The following is a 22,479-nucleotide window of genomic DNA, read 5'->3' on the forward strand; positions in this document are numbered from 1 at the left end:
GAGGTTAATATCTCTTTGATGCTAGTATCAAATATCACTACTAAAAATCAGAGGTGATGGGAAGTTCCTAAAGACAGATGAAGCTGCAGCCTTAATAGTTATTGCCAAGAGCTTAGGTTGCAAAACCTTTCCTTTTGCTCTGTGACTCAACCACTGGCACCATCGAAAACAGCTTGTGTTCTTACAGAGTATGAGATCCAGTCAGTCCATTAGAAGTGGGTGGCTGCGGAAGAGTCACACACATCATTCAGAGTGGGCAGCACTTGGTTTCCTCCACAAATTGTACTGCTACTGTCACATTTAGAAAACTATAATATAATTGATTTGCTTACAGTATTGTCTAACCTACTAGACTCATACATTGTGTGAAGGCAGAGATACCATCTTACTCAATTTTTTACCTTCAACACTGCACATAGTATTGTGGACTTTAAGAAGCAATTAATAAATAATGGGACCCAGGTGAGAAGAGAGAGCAGCCAGAGAAAAAGTAAAGGACAGGGGGCTATTGCCAAGGTGGTCCCTGGCAATGTAATGGTCATCAAAAATGGGACTATGGGATGGGAAAGGACAGACATGGCTTCACTTTGTGGGCTGATGATTATAGCTGTGGATCTCACTGGCTCAAAGGACCACTCTCCACGGCTCAGTCTGGCAGCCTGAATGCTTCTCTCCTCTGGCTTCTCATATAGACATCTTCCCCAAGCTTACCTTAAGCATCATCCCAGCTTACCTTCCACTGGGTGCTGACTATTCTAGGAATAACTATCGTGGCTGAGTTTCTCTCATGCTTTCCTGACCAATTTACATACTTCGATCAGACCTGATTGACCAACTTCAGGGTTTCGCATTGGCTTCTTTATCATAGCCCAGCCTTGGCTAACATGAAAAATGGTATCAAGCAGCAGTTTCTCATTCCTTCCTCCTCTCATTAGAAGAAATGTCTCTCCACCTGTCAGATTCCTCTCAGTCCATACACACATTCCACTGGATGTGCCTCGTGGCATTCTCTTGTTCTCTTAGAAAGTGTTAACATTCTAACAAGAAGTTTTTTCTTCTTCTAAGGAACTATCTTCAACTTGTCAATATAAACAGCCTCTGAGAACAGAAAAGGGTCTTCTCTTCAAAACACATGCAATAAATATCTGTTGAAATGCATTCTATTGAGTGATGCTCTTTACTCTTTGAAAGAACTAATCACAATTTCATCCTGCAGAGTTCTGTAATTAGAGTTTGAAAATCTAGTGTATCTCTAGTTATTTCAAGGAGGCCTTGCTAACCTGTCCCAAAATGCTCCAAGGAGAATTTTCATCAAGCTTCCACTTTGAAAGCAAACAGACATCTGTGGGAATTGAAGGTGGGTTTGGGGGTATCATATCAATAAAAGAAGAGAGAGGTTTCTTCATTTTAAAGTACTTGGAAATAATGTACTAGGTTGAAGATTTTCATGTTCTGATTTAAAGAGTCCCAGGATTCTTCTTATGGGCCTTTGGACTGCTGTGCAGTTGGAGTGGAAGAGAGGCCAAAAGTTCTGTTTTGCCTCCCTGTTTTTAATCAGAGCTGTAATGGTTATGTTTCCAGAAGCCTCCTTTTAAAGAAAACAAAAACAAAATCAAATGTTATTCTGGTAATAAAACTTTGAAAACATTGTACTTAGATTACAGTGGGAGAGATGGACAGACAGACAGATACTGGCCGAAGTAAGTATCTGGAACCTCTGTCCACCCCATCGCCAGCACCCCGGTCAAGGCACCATCCTTTGGATTACTACCTCAGCCTGCTACGTGGGGTCTTGGCATCGACTCTTGCCCAATGTACTTCTCTCCCATCCACTTTCCACTTTACATCCAGCAAGATGTTTTCAATGCAAATCTGATCAACTCACTATCCTGTTTAAAATTCTCTAATGGCCTCCCAACACTGTGAGGAGGAGAAAGTGTGTTGTTTCACAAGGTGCCCCTGGGACCCAGCCTCTCCTTTGTTCTCTGGTCTCATCTTGGGCCACCCAGGACATTGGTCTTCCTTCACATTCACTGCCTGCTATTTCTTTCTTCAGAGCCGCTGAATGCAAATTCCCTCTGCTTGCATCTGCTCATCTTGCAGGTCTCAGATTAAATAGCTCCTGCTCCGGGAAGCCTCCTGAACCCAATCTTCCCGAAGTAGGTTCTGTTTCTCTCCACTGAATATTCTCATGGGTTATTTGCCCATCTGTTTTTTAAGATGTATCATACTGGTAACTATTTCTTCTACATCTGTCTTTCCGCAATTCCAAAAGTGGTGCCTTGTTTTTCTCGTTCACCACTGAAACCCCAATACTTAGCATAATGCTGGCACGTAATAGGTGTTCATTAACTACAGCTGAAAGAATGAATGCATGGCATCAGGCACCTATAAGTGATGTATATTGGCTGTTGTAGAGCAGTCCCACAGGACTATCTGATCACTTTACCAGAAGGAATGAGAACAGCATGAGGGAAAGCAAGCCATTGCCCAGCACTCCAGCCCACCGGAAACGTCTCTGCTCCAACCTCCCCCTCGCGTTTACCGCCAACGAGCCCCAAGCCTGGCACGTAGGAGGAGCCAGGTGAATGTTAAATAGATGGATACTAAAAATGAAAATTGGGACTAAATCATTCCTGCACCCCATAAAAGCTGAGTTGTAACATAGTTGTCTGTGCCAGTACACATTATTCTTGCAGTTTTCTGAGTATCTGTACACCAGACACCATGCTCTAGGAGTTATGTGTTACCTCATTTCATCCCAACAACGTCTATTAGGCAGTGTCTTTAGTCAGTTCGAGCTGCTACAAAAAGAACCATAGACTGGGTGGCTTATCAACATCAGAAATTTATTTCTCGCAGTTCTGGAGGCTGGAAGTCTGAGATCGCGGCACCAACACAGTTGGGTGCCAGAGAAGGCCCTCTTCCCGGTTGCAGACTGCCAACGTGTCATTGTATCTTCACATGGTAGAGAAAGAAAAAGCAAGCTCTCTCGTGACTTTTAAGGGTGCTAATCCACCCTCATAACCACATCTTAATTCTGATTACCCCCAAAGACCCACCCTGGGGGGTAAGGTTTCAACATAAGAGTTTTGTGGGGGATACAAGCATTCAGTACGCAGCAGGCAGAAATTAGTCTTTATACATTAAGAAACAGAATTTAAGGACCCTGTCTACAGCCACAGAGCAAGTAGAGGGCACAGCTGAGAAATCTCCCAGGTCTGGCTGACACTTTGAGTTATCCTGGTGTCTGGCATGTAGTAGATGTTCAATAGATGAGTGAATGAATGAATGACAACACTAGGTGCATGGAAAATGCTCTGGCACGAAAACTTTAGTGCTAAAGTTAAAAGACTGTGCTGTTAGAATAAGATACAAACAATATTCACAGCGTCTGTAAACACTAAAAGTATAAATAAACACTGATATTCCAGAAATTGTTAGTTTTTCTTTTTCTAAATTCCTGAACTACTGGCCAAATCTGGGACATTCCCTACAGACATTTGATTCAGTTAAGCAGAACTGCTAAACAGAACTCTTCCTGAGCAAGTCAGGCTACAGCACAGCATTTGGCCTGTCAGCACTTTTGAACAGTCATTGAGCAGAGAGTACCACAGCGGTTTGCAGATGTGTACAGGAGGAAGAGAGAAAGATAGGGTGACCACACATGACCCACAGTAAATAAAAACATAAGAACAGCAAATACATATATACTGATCTGAGGGCCTTTCATCCATAATTAATCAATCCTCTCAACAACTGCGAGATGGTTCCTACCATGTTTCAGTGAATCTAGGTTGTCATTGATTATAAGATGCACTCTGTGTGTCACCAAGAAAGGAAAAACGCTGTCCATTAAATTACAAGATGGCATTGATGGTAAGATACATCCTAACTTTCTAGATATGAGGATGAAAAAAAGGTGATAAAATATAGTATTTTAAATCCCATTTTACACATGAGGCAACCACAAGATGAAGTCATGTTCCCAAGGTCACAGAGCATGGGTTTTGAATTCTATTCAGTTCAGTTTAGCCTCGTGTTGTGGGCACCCCCTCTTCCTCTGTGCTCTGTGAGAGAGACAGAGACAAATGAGACGCTGTCCTAACCCCGAGGAGCTGAGCTGTCTAGCAGGAGGTAGGTCCACAGGCCAGTCAACAAAAATGCCACCTGCTAAGTGCAAGAATAAGACCAGGTACAAGGCTGCAGCCTGGCACGGAGAGGGGAATGGATAGGCTCTCTGCGCAGGCTCAGAGGGTTCCCAGAGAAAGTCACGAGTTTCAAAGAATAGACTGAAATTTGCGGGATGATTGTATGCTTATTTTTTTATATCCAGTCAGTGCTTCAACTTTTTCAACATTAAGGAAAATTCTTGGCTGAAAAAAATTCCGTCTACACTGTGGGAGTTGTGGTAGAGTATGTCCAAGAGAAGAAAGGTCTTCCGTGGCCCAGTTCATGTGCATGCTTCCAAGGAGTGGTAGGTAGGGGGAGAGACTGAGGGAAGAAAGCTGAGTCTTCAGGACGTGAGATCACTGTTGTTACAGAGGAGGTTCCCTTTAGGAGAAAGCCTGAAGGACATGCCCGCTCAGTTGGGTGGGGTGGGATGGGTGCTACCGCCTCTCAGCTAGTGGATGTGGGGGAATTGTCCCTTCATGGATCACCTCCTTTCCGGGCACCTGATGGGGGATCCTGCTCTGCCACCCTGTGGCACCCCACACTAATTCTTAGGATATTGCATATCATGCTTGATTTTAACTTTATTTAGGGCCTTTGTACTGGCTGTCCCCATTTTTTAGAACACTTTCCTCAGATGCCAGCATGACTAACTCCCTCATCTCCTTCAAGCCTCGCCTCAGATATCTTTCTCAGTGAGCCCTACCTTGACCAGCCTGTTTACAAATGCAGCCATCACCACCCCCACAACTCTACCCCATCTAAAAATCCTGATACCTCTTACTCTGCTCTATTTTTAAATTGTTCAATACCAACTAGCTGCTCCTAACCTAATATACTGTTTGCTTATTTATTAGGTTTATTGTTTTTTGCCCATCTTCTCTCACTAGAATATAAGCTCCATGAAGGCAGGAAATTTTGTCTGTTTTCATTCACTGATAAGCTCCTAGAATCATAATTGGTATGTGCTCAATAAATATTTGCTGAATGAATAAATGAATAATTGAGTAGCCGAATGAATATACCCCTTACTGGTATCCTCAAACCAAACATGAAGCTCCGTGAGGACAGGAAGCAAGTCTCTTGCGTATTTCTGAGTCCTCAGCACATAGCGTTGATTAGCACATAACAGGCACTCTGTAAATAATGTTGCATTTAATATTTAAATAACTGTTATTTTATATCCATGCATGTAAGTTAAATCACATCCTGAACTAAATGTTTTACCTGGATAAGTAAGGAACCATCTTTTGTCTACTCTATCTGCCTTCATTCAATAGGTGATAATGGGAGCTTTTATGGACGACATATGTGAGATTTTGAGGCAAAGTTTTCCCTAAATCCAGATTTTCTCCTGCCTCAATCTAGTCCAGTAGTTTCCACCCAGTTTTCTGAAATTCATAAACAAACAAAAAATTCAATATTGGGAGAGCTGAAGTGATTATTTAATAGTCTGGTTTTGTGGTATGTGACTTTCATCACCAACCCTGATAAACTACTGCTAAGGATTTGGGGTAATTGTGTGGGCTGTTCTTGGATGTCTTTCTCCCCTTTTTCATTTGCTCATGAAAAAAATGAACTTTCTCCAACACCTTCTTCTAGGCCCGGCACCATGTCAGCTGATATCACTGGTCAGTCAGTAAATACTTTAAAAAAAGTGTTATTGGAAAGCAGAGGTAGGGTCACTATGTTTATGCTCCAGTGAGCAACACTAGAAAAAAGGGATGGAATTTACAGGGAAGCAATTTAGATTCTAGACTCAATGAACAAACACCGAGCACTTACTGGGTTTTAAGAGCTCTGATATATGTAATTCTTATAAAGACTGCTGGACAGGGATTCCTGCCCCTCATTTTATGCCTTGGGAGGCCTAGGTACAGAGATGAAAATCACGCAGCTGCTTAAATGGAATAGCCACTGTTTGAGCCCAGGACTATCTGATGTTCATGTCTCATGATCTTGACATGCGTCTTCTGTGTATTAATTTAAATATTTAGATGGTAATTCTGTATTAGCAATAATGAAATTCCAAATCAGCATATTCTTTTTCTCCACTGCAAGCTTACTAATTTGTGACACTAAGACCCTAAAAAGTAGATTGAAAATTTGCGCTACATTTTTAGCTCAGATCAGAAATAAAAGGCTACAGTCAGGGCTTTGTCAGCCTTTCTGAAATATCTTGATTAATATATCTTGATTGTCTGACAAACAAGGCCAGAACATAAGGGCTTTTAGAACTGTCATGAAACCTGGGCTATTCATCCTGGCCATGTTCCTCTTTCCCATATATCATTTTCTGAGTAGCCAGCTGATGGCATTTGGGAGAAAAGACAATGATTTTAAGATGATTAATCTTTACAGCCTCACCCAACCCTGAAACCTGAAGTACCGTTCATTGTGGTGTGTCAAGCCTGCCTTTGGGCAGGTTCGGATTTGCCTATGCTTCCCTCAGATGGGGGGGCCTGTCAGTTGGCACTGCAGTGTAAACCAACCTGACAGGTGCTAGGACACCCCGGGAGAGACAGCAGCCTGGAATGGGCCTCATCCCTAGAGACCCTGATGATGAGTTGTCTGAAGTGATCAACGCGCAGACCTCTAGACATGTGAAGTGGGCTCATGCTATGTCCCTTAGGGAATTGGGAGCACTGGAGACACAGGAGAGACTTGAGAGAGACAGGGAGTTGTTGCCCCTGGAAATGATACTTCTTGCCTGATTATAATCAAAATGCCACAGCTGCGCTGAGGCCCAGGCAATGAGGACCTCTGGTTGGTGCCCAATTAGTTCCCTCTTCAGTCATGACAGTGACTGCCTGGTTCCTTGGGTCCAGAAGAAATTGACATTTTCCTAACAACCCTGTAATATAAAAGGAAACACTGGTGTGTTGAGAAGAATATCTTTAAAGAGCACACACCTGCTTTATTAGGTTATTAATGATTAAATGGTATAACCCATGTGATACCACAGTTTATGGCATATAGTGTATTTAGCCTTCTGTAAAATGGGAACAATGCCTGCATTTTAAGGGATATCTTTTGAATCACAGATAATAAATACCCAGAACAATACCTGACATGCTGTAGGCCTATCATGTGCTCAGCAGTCACTCAGTAAACAATGGCATCGTGGTCAGTGACCTCTTATAAGGATTGACAGAGGCTAATGTGTTCCCAATCACTAGGACTGATTTGGTGGTGGCTCTAGCCACCGTTTTCACCGGAGGTGATTCATTATTGAGATGAATGGGGAAATAAGTGGCCTTGATAGATCTCAGTAAGTTTGGACATGATGCTCTTTCACAGGGGTGTGTGTGGCTACTCAAGGAGATGTGAGAAGTAATCGGTACAGAGCTGCATGTATCCCTCTACCCAGGATGGATGTGCTCTGACTTGAGAGACAGGAATGTTGCAAACACATTCATCATTTCCTAAGAAAGACAGGAAGGCCTATGCTGGGTGTCACTCAGGCCTTCCTTACCTGCTATTTCCAACTGCCTTTACAGGCCTCTACAGGAAAGAAAATAAACTGTTGAATTCCAGGGATTGCCCTATAACAAGCATAAGTGACAGACTGAATAGCAGAAAATAACTTTTATTGGGCATCTGTTATGAGGTAGGCTCTGGGGATAGGAGGAATATGAACCTTCCTCACCTGCCATGTTCATGCAACTAGAATTTGCAAGTGTTAAAAAACACAATACAGGATGAGATAAGAGTATATATGAGAGGGGCACTTAACTCCCAGTGAAGGAGTTTTGGGATTGATGGAGGAGATGACACAGAATGACCTTCACAACACAAACAATCCTTTGAGGCACATAAATATCAGCAACATGGAAAGTTACCTCATTTCCCCAAAGTGTCTTAAAGAACAAAGTCATAGAACATAACAGCTGAAACACACTTGATAGCTGGTGTGACATTGGACATGTTGCTTAATTTATCCAAGTTTGTGTTTCCTCATCTGCAACACAAGGCTAAACTATGCACTGCAGGGCAGTGGGAGAACTGAGTGTGCGCTCAGTAAACTACGACGTGTGCCTCCCTCCTGAAGTCTAGTCCATGGTGTCATCATCAGTGCTATCATCCAATCGTTAAATCTTTGGGGATGAGATCTGTTCCTGATTGGGAGTTCCAAGCTGAATTCTACAGTCAGGAGCACAGGCTTTTAATTCAGACACATCTGTCTGTTTGAATCCTGGTTCTGCCACTTACTAGCTTTTTTCATTTCAGCTTTTTGACTATCATTTCCTTTATGAGATCTAAAATGCTTCTGTGGCAGGATTGTAATCAGAAATAATAACAAAGTGGAATTTATTCTGTGCTGGTGTTGGGTACTTTACAAGCACTATCCCGTTGTTGTATCGCCATAACAATCTTGTGAGTTAATGCCATCGTTATCTGCATTTCATTAATGAGGGAGTGGTCATCTGTGGTTAAGAGGTCATCTAAGAGGTTAAGGCACAGGCCCAAAATTCACAACTAGGGATGACAGAGCTGGGAATTAAACCCAGATCTTTTCTCTCTCCAAAGCTTGGCATATAACCCATATGCTGCTTTGCCTACCCAGTAAATTGAGGGAGACAGTGAATATAAGTCTTTAGCATATTGTAGGACACTTAAGCACAATTTCGATCTGGTACCGAACCTGGCTGTCTCCCACAGCCAGTTTGCACAGCCATGAGGATGAGCAGCTGCTTCACCCTTCCCTTCCTAGACTTCCCCAGTTGGCAAGGGGCTGCCACATGTTGAAATGCAGGAGGGGCAGGAGGGATGGGAGAGTCGTTGCATTATTCATGTCTAATTCTACGTGTCTAATGGACTTGTTAAAAGCACCCTGGGTGGAAAGTGTGAGTCTTAATGGCATTTTATAAAAGTTGCTGTGATGAATTAGCACATAAAGCAAATTAAAAACAGCTTATCGCTTTTTAAGATAGGTGATGGGGCACTGTAGCATTTTCCCCAGACATGACAATCCATTAATATCCAAAGGAGTCAGAAGCTGCTGAAATGTGTCAGCTGCTTGTTTTTAGGGACCTGACAAGTCTGAATCAGTGTAACCCTAGAGGGGCAGATTTTCCGAGATAAACAGAACTCTGGAAAGAGTGTGTTGCTGATGCCAAGGGTGGGAAACCTCCCCTCAGGAATACTTGGGACTAGAATGAAGCCCAGTAGAATGAATATCTGAGCCGGTGGGGACCTTCGGGATTGGTCTCTACTCCCCTCCCCTTACACACACGCACGCTGAGGCTTAAAAGAAGTGGGGCTTTCAAAGGTCATCTGAAACATTTCCATGACCTTTTGGACGGTCTGCTTTGTGCCCAGCACTGTACTGCATCCTGAGGATAGTGAGGTGTTTTAGATGTCTTTGCACACAGTCCATAAGACAGCTACTAAGTGGCACAGTTGGGACCCAGATTCCCTGATTCAAATCCCAGTGCATTTTTCAGAATAATAATTATCATAGTAATAATACCTAACATTTATTAAGCACTCACTGCTGCCAGGCTGGTGTTAGAATACTTGACATATATTATTTCATTTAATCCTCACCACAACTCTTTGAGGTGGCTGGTGTTATCACTGTGCCAGTTTTACAGTTAAGAAAGCTTGAAGGACTTCCCTGGTGGTCCAGCAGTAAAGAATTCGCCTTCCAGTGCAGGGGATGTGGGTTCGATCCCTGGTTGGGGAACTGAGATCCCACATGCTGCAGGGCAACTAAGCCTGAACACCTCAACTACTGAGCACTTGAGTCATAACTAGAGAGCCTGCATGCTGCAACTAGAGAGAAGCCCGTGCACTGCAACGAAAGAGCCCACATGCTGCAAAGAAGATCCCACATGCTGCAACTAAGACACTACAAAACTCCTAGAGGGAAACATAGGCAGAACACTCTATGACATACATCAAAGCAAGATCCTTTTTGACCCACCTCCTAGAATCATGGAAATAAAATCAAGAATAAACAAATGGGACCTCATGAAACTTAAAAACTTTTGCACAGCGAAAGAAACCATAAACAAGACTAAAAGGCAACCCTCAGAATGGGAAAAAATAATTGCCTATGAAACAACGGACAAAGGATTAACCTCCAAAATATACAAGCAGCTCATGCAGCTTCATACCAAAAAAGCAAATAACCCAATCCACAAATGGGCAGAAGACCTAAATAGACATTTCTCCAAAGAAGACATACAGATGGCCAACAAACACATAAAAAGATGCTCAACATCACTAATCATCAGAGAAATGCAAGTCAAAGCCACAATGAGGTATCACCTCACACCAATCAGAATGGCCATCATCACAAAATCTGGAAACAACAAATGTTGGAGAGGGTGTGGAGAAAAGGGAACTCTCCTGCACTGTTGGTGGGACTGTAAGTTGGTACAGCCACTATGGAAAACAATTTGGAGGTTCCTTAAAAAACTACAAATAGAACTTCCATATGATCCAGTAATCCCACTCCTGGGCATATACCCAAAGAAAACCATAATCCCAAAAGAAACGTGTACCATAATGTTTATTGCAGCACTATTTACGATAGCCAGGACATGGAAGCAACCTAAATGCCCATCAACAAATGAATGGATACAGAAGATGTGGCATATATACACAATGGAATATTACTCAGCTATAAAAAGGGATGAGATGGAGCTATATGTAATGAGGTGGATAGAACTACAGTCTGTCATACAGAGTGACGTAAGTCAGAAAGAGAAGGACAAATATTGTATGCTAACACACATATACGGAATCTAAAAATGGTACTGATGAACTCAGTGACAAGAACAAGGACGTAGATACAGAGAATGGACTGGAGAACTCAAGGTATGGGAGGGGGCGGGGGGTGACGGGGAAACTGAGACGAAGCGAGAGAGTAGCACAGACATATATATACTACCAACTGTAAAATAGATAGTCAGTGGGAAGTTGTTGTATAACAAAGGGAGTCCAACTCGAGGATGGAAGGTACCTTAGAGGACTGGGGCGGAGAGGGTGGGGGGGGACTCGAGGTGGGGGGAGTCAAGGAAGGGAGGGAATACGGGGATATGTGTATAAAAACAGATGATTGAACTTGGTGTACCCCCAAAAAAATAATAAAAAAAAAAAGACCCAGTGCACCCAAAAATAAACAAAACAAAACAAAGCTTGAAACCCAGAGAGGTTAAGTAACTTGTTCAAGAGCACACAGCTAAAAAGTTGCGAACCCAGGCAGTCTGACCGTAGAGCCTGCCTTCTTGGCCCCCATCTGTCAACTTCCCTGATGGCTTTTCTACCTCCCCACACTTTAAACCCAGAAGGAGCCTGGAGCCAAACTAAAGGTTTGGGGACCTTAGGATAAGGAATACTGGGACAGGAACTGAGTAGTAAGGGCACTTCGGGATTTGGAGGAGAAGAGGTGGTCAGCTCTGAAGGGAAGATTAAAGGTTCCTGGTACTGTTAAGCCGTGAGTACAGCCAAAGGGCGACAAGCTGGGAAATTGAGCCTGATAATGAAATGGCCAGGAATGTGGATTTTGGAGTCAGACAGACCTTATTCTAGATCATCTCTACCACATGCATACTTGTGACCTGGGGCAGGTTCCTTAACTTCCTGAACCTTCACCCCCATCTATAAAACAGGGGTACTAATTTTTACCTTTCAGGTTGTTATGTTGTCAAATAAGGCAATGAATACAAAGTGCCCGGCCGCCTGACGTGGGCACAGGTAGTAGCTGTTATCACAGTTATCACCTTTGCCACCTTCTCCACCTCCCACATTGAGGGGAGGACTTAGGATCAGGAGACCCACGCTTCAGCCCCAGGTTGCTGCCTCTAAGCCAGGTATCCTCGGATTGGTCAGGGGGCCTCACTAGGTATGCCCTTCATCTGTAAAAAGGGGATAGTAAGTACTACGTACATTGCACCTTCTTTGTAGGAATGGATTGAGTCACAAATGAGGAAGAGTATGTTTCTTGCAATCTATAGAGTGCGTGGTGGGGGTTCCTGAAGACAACTGCCAAGATCGATGATGTGCTAGGAGGGCTCATCAGACTCAGCATAGTCATCCTCACGACTGTGATTTATTATAGGAAACAGATATAAAGCAAACTCAGCAAAGGGAAAGATGCATGGGACAAAGTCCTGAGGAAACTAGATACAAGCTTCCAGAAGTCCTCTCCCAGTGGAGTCACACAGGATATGCCTAACTCCTCCAGCAACAATGCGTGACAACAGGTGTACAATGCTGTCAGCCAGCGAAGCTCCTTACAGTCTCAGTGTCCAGGGATTTTCTTGCAGGCTGGTCATGTAGGCACCCTCACTGCCTGGCACCTGCCACAATTCCAGACTCCGAGGGGAAAAGCAAGTAGTCCACTTAAATGATAGTGTTTCTATAAACAGTTTAGGCACAGTGAGCCAGTTTTAATAGGAAATGGTAAGAACCCTCCCAAAATTTGAGTTCCCAGATGTCAGCCAAGGACTATTCTTATAAGCAGGGCTTTTTAAGGATACTATCTCAGGATTGCTGGTTAACTTTTTTGCACACAATAGAATCCATAGAAAGGAGTTTTATAAGTATACATTCAAAACCGTAAAAGTAGGTAATAATAATAATAACAGTTCATATTTAATGATTGTCACCATGTGTAGGCACTTTTTTGAAAAATAAATGTATTTATTTATTGGCTGCTTTGGGTCTTCATTGTTGCACACAGGCTTTTCTCTAGTTGCAACGAGTGGAGGCTACTCTTCGTTGTGGTGCATGGGCTCCTCATTGCAGTGGCTTCTCTTGTTGCTGAGCATAGGCTCTAGGTGCATGGGCTTCAGTAGTTGTGGCACATGGGCTCAATAGTTGTGGCTCTCAGGCCCTAGAGCACAGGCTCAGTAGTTGTGGCACATGGGCTTAGTTGCTCCGAGGCATGTGGGATCTTCCTGGACCAAGGATTGAACCCGTGTCCCCTGCACTGGCAGGCGGATTCTTAACCACTGTGCCACCAGGGAAGCCCCTGTGTAGGCACTTTTGTGTTTGTTTTACATGTATTACCTTAGGTAGCATTTCATCCATACCACAATTCCATGATAGGGGTACTGTTATCATCGCTGTTGTTGTTATCACTGTTATATATGAGGGAACTGAGGCCTAAGAGGGGCTAAGGAGCTTGCCTGGGTTACCAGCTACGTGACTAGTAAGAGAAGTAGTAGGACAAGGACGTGGCCCTAACAGTGTGTCCCCTGAGTCTGTTTTCTTAGCGGCTATTATGCTGCACTATGCCACACTGCACCTACCATGGACCGGGTGCGTCCAATGTATTATGTCATGAATGCTCACAGCAGCTCCTTGTGAATAGTTATTGGACTAATTTTGCATTTAAAAGCTTGTGGTTCAGGAATGTTAATTTGTGTCACATCAGCCAGCCAGAGAAGTGACAGAGGCAGAGGTGGGTTTCTGCCTTCTCTCAGTCCTCTTTTCCTTGCTGGGGTTTTGTGAAGTCTTTGGTAGGGAAGATGCAGATGGTTAAGGTGGAAATGAGTCATTCTAGGAGCTGAGACCTCCCCCCCAACCCACATTCTATCACTTGGGGACAGAATTAATGGAAGAAAGGGCTGTATTGTAAGTAATTCAACTTTCCCTGCAGTATTTGATGCTGCAATAGTAGATGCTGCCTTCAGCTCTTTCAGGTTGCCATGACAGCAGATGTGACATTTCTTTCATAAGAAAAAGAAAAGAAACGAAAAGAATCACACTTGGTCCTCAGTGATTTTAGACAAATCTGTTCACCAGATCTAGCTAGTTTTGCTTTATAGTGGCTACATTCTAAGGAAATTCTTAGAATGGAATCAAACGGGAATAAATAAGGACGTGGCAAAATCTGCTCCTCCAGGGAAATCGCATGTTGTATGTGTGTGATGATGGTTTGTGGGAGATACAGGAGGAGGCGGACAATGTAGGACTTGAGACAAATTGTCAGCTGCTTGGGGCAACAGCTTTGTTACTAAGGTCTTGGTCGTCATTGTAATTCTGCTTCCAACTCCCTAACCCCGCGGCATGTGGGATCTTACTTCCCCAACGAGGGATCAAACCTATGCCCCCTGCGTTGGAAGTGCAAAGGCTTAACCACTGGGCCGCTGGGGAAGTCCCTTGTTCATATAGTTTTGATCTATGTGTCTGTATACACATGCACATAAACACAGGTGTATTTTCATTATTGCTTTGTGAGCATTTAGCAATGTCATTAAATTAACCTCTGCAACCGTCAGTTTTAGTGGTAGTCCAGTATTCCAGTGAGTGGAAGGGTCCAAGTCCCCTGTGGGAGGACATGGAAGTTTTTACCATTTTTCTCTATTATAAAGGAAAGAGTTCTACAGACTGATACATCTGAGAGGATTTGTAACACAAAATGCTGCATTCAGAAAGATGCCATGGTTCTCTTCATTATTTCTTTCTAGCGATTTGTAAAATTTGATTGTAATGAGAGAGAAAAAAATCTCAATTAGGTACTAACCTGTCTCTATCATCTTCCACTCTCACCTTGTCGCATGTGATGATCTCCAAGAAAAGAAGCAGTACCCCAATTTAAGGGCCCTACAGACTGCCCTTGCAACCTCCTAGGAGGAGTAAGAGCTAACCTTGATGTGTGACCAAAGCAATGGGAACTGCTTTTGTCTGCAATTCCAGAAGTTAGTCCTGGGAATTGGTATCCAGCGGACAGGGGGTTCTCAGTGCAAGAGTGAATAATCAAAATGGTGACTCCTAGATCTGTGCTGCCAGAGATTCCTAACAATGTCCTCTCTCTTGTCATTTCCTCCAGAGCCATGTTTGACTACGACAAGAGCAAGGACAGTGGGCTGCCGAGTCAAGGACTTAGTTTTAAATATGGGGATATTCTCCATGTCATCAACGCCTCTGATGATGAATGGTGGCAAGCCAGGAGGGTCACGCTGGAGGGTGACAGTGAGGAGATGGGGGTCATCCCCAGCAAGCGGAGGTGAGAATGCCTTTTCTATTTCAGAGTCTTTGCTGCTCAGCTCTCCAGGGAGTGGAGGTGAGGGACGATGAAGATGTGGCACACCGTTCACAGCATATCTATGTGAGTAGGATAGTCAGTCTGCGGGGAAATTGTCAGTGATGACAGGCGACACAAATTAAATATTCTCAGGCTTCTCATGTTAGGGTTTTACCAAAACTGGTAACTGTGATAAAGCATAAAGGAAGAAAGAGGATCTGCTTGTTCTGCCTTCCTAAAACTTACCAGCATTCATGTGTTCAAGATTACACTTATCAGCTTGTATACTGACTTACAGACTCAGAGGGGTTACTTCAGAGGTTCATAATTTACTGGATTACTTTATAGAAAGGCCAGGTGAAAGTCAAGTACAGTAGACTGTTTACAAAGCTGAGGTCCTGGCTATGTATTATATACAGATATTGATGGGAGAAGACCAAAAACCTCCATTCCAAAATCAGATACTTAGGGATAAACAACAGGGTCCTACCGTATAGCACAGAGAACTGTATTCAGTATCCCATGATAAGCCATAATGGAAAAGAATATAAAAAAGGAATATATATGGAACTGAATCACTTTGCTGTACAGCAGAAATTAACACAACATTATAAAGCAACTATACTTCAGTTAAAAAATATAAAATGACAATTCCATTGGGGAAAAAAGCAAAATCAGGCACTTGGGATACAAGCTGTCAACGAGCTGATGAGTTCCAAAGAGCGGGTTTACGGCTGTTTTGTGCAGCTTTAGTTACTCTTGTCCCCCACCCCGCCCAGCACTCCCCACTTTCACCCAGATATTTAGTTCTATGTGTAATTCCTAAGCCAAGAGTATTATGCTTTCTCTTCTAAGCATTTCTTTAGCTCTGCTTTTGAAAGGCAGGAATACACTTCAGAATAGCCACGTCCTTCATCTGTCCCAGCAGCTTCTGACCATCACCGCTAAAACAGAACTTTCCTTCCCATGAGTGTCTCTCTGGCACTAAGATATTGTCTGAGAAACAAATGATCTGCACCCTAGAAGAGATGTAGTATGAAGTAAAAGTCAGGAATAACGCTTATTCAAAGCAGTCACTAACTTTTCTCAAGCTGCAAAGGGCTCTCCTCTTTATATACAAACACCCCAAATACCTGTGTAAAAAATCCTCATGAAGCTGAGTGTTCAAGTGCTGCCACATGCACAGTGACCCAGTGACTGAGCTCGCACCAACAATAGTGGGAAGAGGGAAATTCTACTCAGAAATAACTCTGTGGGGCATTTTGCACCCCAGAGAAGACCGGTCCCCCATTGTTCTCTGCCTGGGGCCACATGGCCTGGGATGAATGTGGGGAGGGGGCAGCAGGCTGACTGTTCTGCAGCTGCTTCCTCCCACACTTTAAGCCTATGCCTATGAATCTCCCAGCAGCAGACGGTTCTTTAAAGCTCTGGGCTCCTGCATAACTGCCTGACATGGCTTTGAGAGGATGCTGTGAGTTTGTAGTGTTTTCTGAATTCGAAGCAGTAAGTCTCCGGACTAGTATATATTCTGTGTTTCTCCATTTCCATTTACTTTAAAAAAATGTCAAGGCAGCTTGCATTTTGGTTTGCTTTGATGTGATTAATCAGAGCTGTCTGAGGAGCTGTTCTGTAGAAGAAGGCACCATCTTATTGAATATGGCCCCAAGGGTAGAAATGGAGTGGAGAAGGAAAGCTGTGTAGGAATAGATTTCAACTCATTTAAAAAAAAATCCTTTTAGTAATTGGAGCTGGCTAGAAATGATGTGGATTACCTGGGAAGACAGTGAACTAGAACAATGGTTTTCACACCAAGGGAACATTATGAAAACTTAGATATGCCCACTTTCCCCCCACCCCCCCTCCACCCCCAAACAGACACACAGTGATTCTGATTCAGTCCATCTGGTGTGGGTCCTGGAGATCTGTGTTTGTGCGTAAGTTCCTCCAGGTGATTTTGATAATAGACAATTCAGTGGCAGGAAGTATACAAAAGGGAATCACACTTTGGATGGGACAGTTGAACTATATGATTTGCAGCCACTTTCCAACCCTGAGGTTCTATGATTCTAATCAGTCTTGTTAATAGTCCTTCATTTGTTCAGTTGCACATCATTTTCCCCCTCAGGAACATTCTCAGTGCTAGTTCTCCTGTGGTAATTTTCTGCCTGCTGGTGGTCATTCTTGAATTGGCTCTTCTATTTTGAATGAAAACCATCCTAACAACCATGCTACAGCTGGCCTGGAGAAGAAGTTTGTCTAGTGACTCGAATATTGATATTTGCATTATCTCTCATGAAGGGTACAGTAGCCCCTCCACCCACCCCCCATCCCCTGGTCTTGTGCGTGTGTGTGTGTTTATGGCTGTAAATGAATTTCTGTCAGATTTTCTCCATAGGATTTTAACTCTTTCCAAAGATGTTATTATTATTGTTTTATGTGTTTATAAAAGTAACACATTTCATTGAAGAAAAATGGGAAAATTTAGAAAAGTATAACGAAGAAATAAAAATCACTTGTAATCATACCCCATAAAGTGTTCTTGTGCACTTATTTAAATGCAGTTTAAAAGCTGTCCTGCGCCTTCCCTAGGGCTGCTCTTTAATACTTAACATCTAAAGGAGGCACTGTCACTTTATACTGCATTCGACATCTTCCAGCTATAGCTCAGAATAAATGGTTGCTGGTACAAATATGATTTATTATTTGGTCAGGGTTATTTTTTTCAATCCTTAATTCCTCTATAGCCCCTTTTCTGAGTATAGTTCAGCTCGTAGAGCGGTCTGGAAAAATCTCATAATGGATAACATAAGTGTTTGGCTTTACCCTTTACAAAAATGTTTCTCTATTGATGATTCTATGTAACATCCCGATGAAACCATAGGATGAAGAGTATGAAAATCATTGCCTTTTCCTTCCCTCTTTTTCGAATTTGGTAAATAAATAAATGTTCCTTGAGCATCCTAGACACTGTTCTAAGCCCTTTACAATTAACTTATTTAAACTTCTTTACAACCCTAGGGGGAAGGTAATATAATTATCCTCATTTTACAAACCAGGACATTGAAGCAGAGAGAGGTTAATTTACTTGCCTGAAATTGCCCAGCTAATAAATGGCATAACTGGGATTTGATTCCAAGCTATAACACTCTTAACTCATATGCAATCCTGCCTCCCAACATTATGAAAATAAGAATTGACAAAACTGAATTCATCAAGCACTGCTTGAGCAGCTTCTGTGTGCCAAGTGCTGTCATCAGCCCATGGAGCCCAACATTTGTGAACCAATATGTAACTGTGGCACAGCTACACTGTGATGAGGGCAGTGAGAGCTATATTGTCAATAAAGGTATTGTCTTAGTATGGGCTGCTGTGACAGAATACCATGCACTGAGTGAGTTATACAACAGACATTTATTTTTTTCAGTTCTGGAGTCCAAAATCAAGATACTGGCTGATTGGGTTCCCAGAGAGGACCCTCTTCCTGGTTTTCAGACGGGCTTCTTGCTGTTTCCTCATATGGCTGAGAGAGAGAAAGATCTTTTCTCTCATGTCTTCTTTTTGGCCACGAATCCAATTTATGAAGGCTCCACCCTCGTGACCTAATTACCTCCCAGTGCCTCACCACCAAAGACCACCACACTGGAGATTAGGGCTTCAACATATGAATTTTGTGTGGACACATTCAGTCCATAGCAGGTTATCAGGGAAGTGAAAGGGCAGCAGACAGAGGAATGAATTCCATCTGATGATAGATTATGTATTGTGCCAGGTGCTTTCAAATACAAGATTTTCTTTAATCGTCACAAAATCTTCATGAGGAAACTGAAGGTCAGAGAGGTCAAGTAACTTGCCCAAGGATGCACAGTCAGCCACTGGCTGAACCCAGGTCTCTCTGTAGCAAGACCAGATGGCTTTTCACTAGAAGGGTATACTAGAAGCCCAGGGGTATACTAGAAGCTCTTGCCAACTAAGGAGTTCTTACTGCATTTCAAATACTATACTAACCAATTTTTTGTATTATATAATATTCACAATAATTTTTCAAGTCTGTGTTAATATCCTAATTTCACCAACATGAAACCTGAGATCCGAAGAGGTTGTGTGATCTGCCCTAAGTCACAGAGCTAGTAAGTGGCAGATGCAGAATTCCATCCCAAACTTGTGTGATTTCAAAACCTGGGCTCTTTGCACAGAATCTCTCTTTTCTGAGATTACATAGTTTCTGAGGGGCCAAACTAGGATTTGTTCCACTGCCTCTTAATCCAAGTCTCTATTCGTTGCCCCACAGTGACTGTCACCTGGACTTCCAGATGGCAGCATGCAGCGGCATTGCCTAAGGGTTTGCTCACCTGGCTTCCCTGCAAGCCTGTGGCCAGTAACCTGTATGGCATTTCAGTTCTCCCTGCAGCAGGGCCTTGTGGAGCACAGGCAAAGGGATACCCAGCACCAAATGATGTTCCCACCATCCAGTGCTCCAAGCCTGACCTCACTGAGTGTTTGGCGGAAACCTGAAAACGCCAGATGGGAGATGGGTGAGAGGGCAGAGGAAGACAGTTGGGCTCATTATAGCATGACCATTTGGTACTCTCTGGAGATGCTAGGTGTCAGAATTGATTGCTCAAGTTTTGCCATCTAGTTTATGTTTTCAGTATTTTGGTCAGTGACCAAATCAGGGCGGAGAGGATTATTTCTGCTTAAACAATCTAATTAATTGCTTGCCTCTTGAGTATGAGAGAAGTATGTCATTCCTTCTCATTGCGATTCAGTCTTTCTACACAGGTGACCCACCATTTCCTTAGGTAAAGATCTATGGATCTTAATATCATGTATTTCTGCCAAAGGAGTCTCATTTAGTAAAATAATTAGAGAAGGTGATGCTAAACTTTTACATAGATTCCTACCAAATAAAAAAGTTGCAAAATGGTTAACAACCTTTTATCAGAAACACTGGTTGTTTGGTCAAGTCACTTTAACTCTCTGTGCCTTAGTTTTCGCATCCAGGTCCAAAAATAGTAGCCTCCTCGATGATTCATTCATTCATTCATTTACCAGTAAAGATTAAGCATCTACTATATGGCCAGCTCCATCTTAAGCCCTGGATCATTGTACAGATTATAGATAATATAGGTAACATGCTTAGCATAGCTTCTAATACTTTTGTGCTTACTCAAATGATAAATGTTTTCCTTTCTTTGCGGGGAGCTGCCCTGAACAGGGGTCCTAGTTTCCGTAGTTGCCCCCAACAAGGGCCCTGGTCTCCAGGACATAGCCCTGGGAGCTGCCTTACTGTAAGGGCTTGCCTAGGCAAGCATAGCTCTCTGTCCCGCCACCCCTGACCTTTGAGTAAGTGCTTAAACAAAGAGCATGTGATCCCGTGGGCTGCAGTATGTGCGCATACAGACTCCTTATCGCATAAGTACATCTTGAGATCGTTTAACAGGCTGTACAGTACAAGTTGCTATACAAGTTTATGGTTAACCTAAGGAAAAACACATTGTTATCTAAAGAAAGAATCATTCTCTTTTAATGTAGCTGTTGATGTTTTCCTCTTTCCTGAATCTGTATAAAAAGTGACTGTGTAATAAAGAAGTTTGTCAGTTGCCCTGGAATGCACCTGCATTCTGGGCTTCTGATCCTCTCGACCCCATCTTTTGTGTGTCTGTCTTTCTTTCTTTCTAAGCCACGTCGTGTTTGCCTTAGGACCTAATCGATTTTGCCGGCAGGCTCCGGCATTTCTTCAGATTTTGAGCTTTTGGTGCTCAAAAAAAAAAAGAACCAAAAAACAACCCACAGCATTATGTAGGACCCTATTTCTCAGCTCTAACTGATCTTGGCAATAAACTATCCACATGCATCCCAAGAAGTACTAGGAGAGAGGACAGGGCTGAGGCAAGTGAAGAAAAAATGATAAGCCACAGCCCCTGCTACCCAGGAGAAGGGTTTGTAGAGACCCCCAAGAGGCAATCAGTGTGATCCTCCGGAATGGGAAAACACAACTATGGTTGGAGGTGCAGTGACTGTAAAAAGACTGCTGAGGAGAGAGAGGAACCCAGTGTTTGTGATGTAATATTGCAAATAGACATCTAGCTAACCTCAATTTCAGTGTTAAAAGCAAATTTATTCTGAGTTTTGAAGCCAGCCTGTCATAGCAGGTATTATCTCAGTGACTCTTTGCTTGAATTTGGTTATGGTTTATTTAATTCAGGACATTTGGGATTTGGGATGCAAGGAAGGGGGATGGTTATCCTTTGTGAGAAACTTGTAAGGAACTATATTGGCCTTAAAATCGTGAGTGACCATCTAAACCCTCATGTTTGTTGAAAATCCCATTGGATAAGGGAGGCATAGAAGGTTCTTAAATACTGTTTCCCAAAGAAAGTGGATGTGGCCACACACTGAGGTTAGCTGTTAGAAGAGGTGTGCTCTGGCCCTATTTCTACCACTTTCTAATTTGGCAAGCTTCAAGTCTTATCTTTCCCAGCCGTAAAATGGGGTTGAGAATACCACACTTGGTTATTGTCGGGGCCAAATGAGATGATGTAAATGTGAAGGAATTTATCATTAATAATTATATGTTAAAACTTCAGCTACTGCTTATATCATCACCATCATTATTATTCATGAAATTTTCAACCCAAGTAGAAATCAAAACTTTCTGACTTCCTTCTTGAGTGAACCTAAATCTGCCACCTATACAGTAAGACTTTCTCTTTTTTTACTTTTTCTATTGCTTGTTTGAAGATTAGTAATAAACCGTAGCAAATATTGTGTGTGTGTGTGTGTGTGTGTGTGTGTCTGTCCATCTGACTTAGTCTTTGCAACCCGTTCGAGATTTAAGTGATGAACCACTAAAATGGCCTAATAGAAATGTTTCTTAAGAAATATGAAAGGGATGAACTTAGAAACCAGGGGGAATATGTTAGAACACTCTGTCTAAGCAATTCACAGAATAGAATATTGAGTCCAGCCTAATATTATTTATGTTTGGGGCCTATGTGAGTTCTCTCACTTTATGCAGAATTTATTTGCATAGCCTAATCAAATAACCATATATTCTCTGTGTGCTACAGTCCTTTTGGCATCATCTTATGTACTAGTGTTTCCCATAATTAAGCTGGTTAATGCAAAGAAGCCAGGATAAATTCAGGGCTGTAACAACAGTTTTAGAAGGATCCAAAGAGATGAATATGAATTAGCATTTGCACTTGGATTTAAACTGAGAAAAGCTGAAGTAGCTTGGAGCAGGCATTTTCTCAGGGAGCATTTTTCCACTTGGCAGCATACCTTATCTGAAGTCTTCCCCTCTCTCCTCCCAACTGTTG

The 22,479-nt window shown here is 42.7% G+C and overlaps 1 protein-coding gene across 7 annotated transcripts in view; it reads left to right on the plus strand.

The window, feature by feature from the left end:
- Nucleotides 1-22,479, plus strand: part of DLG2 (discs large MAGUK scaffold protein 2) — a 1,973,535-nt gene that overhangs the window by 1,889,529 nt on the left and 61,527 nt on the right. For all 7 annotated transcript variants that reach the window (XM_057748299.1, XM_057748301.1, XM_057748302.1 and 4 more), the window contains one exon: nucleotides 14,963-15,139. In XM_057748299.1, the coding sequence (XP_057604282.1) occupies nucleotides 14,963-15,139 (177 nt within the window). The remainder of the gene's footprint in view (nucleotides 1-14,962; nucleotides 15,140-22,479) is intronic.

The sequence above is a fragment of the Hippopotamus amphibius genome, chromosome 9 (assembly GCF_030028045.1).
Source record: "Hippopotamus amphibius kiboko isolate mHipAmp2 chromosome 9, mHipAmp2.hap2, whole genome shotgun sequence".
NCBI classification, from domain to species: Eukaryota; Metazoa; Chordata; class Mammalia; order Artiodactyla; family Hippopotamidae; genus Hippopotamus; species Hippopotamus amphibius.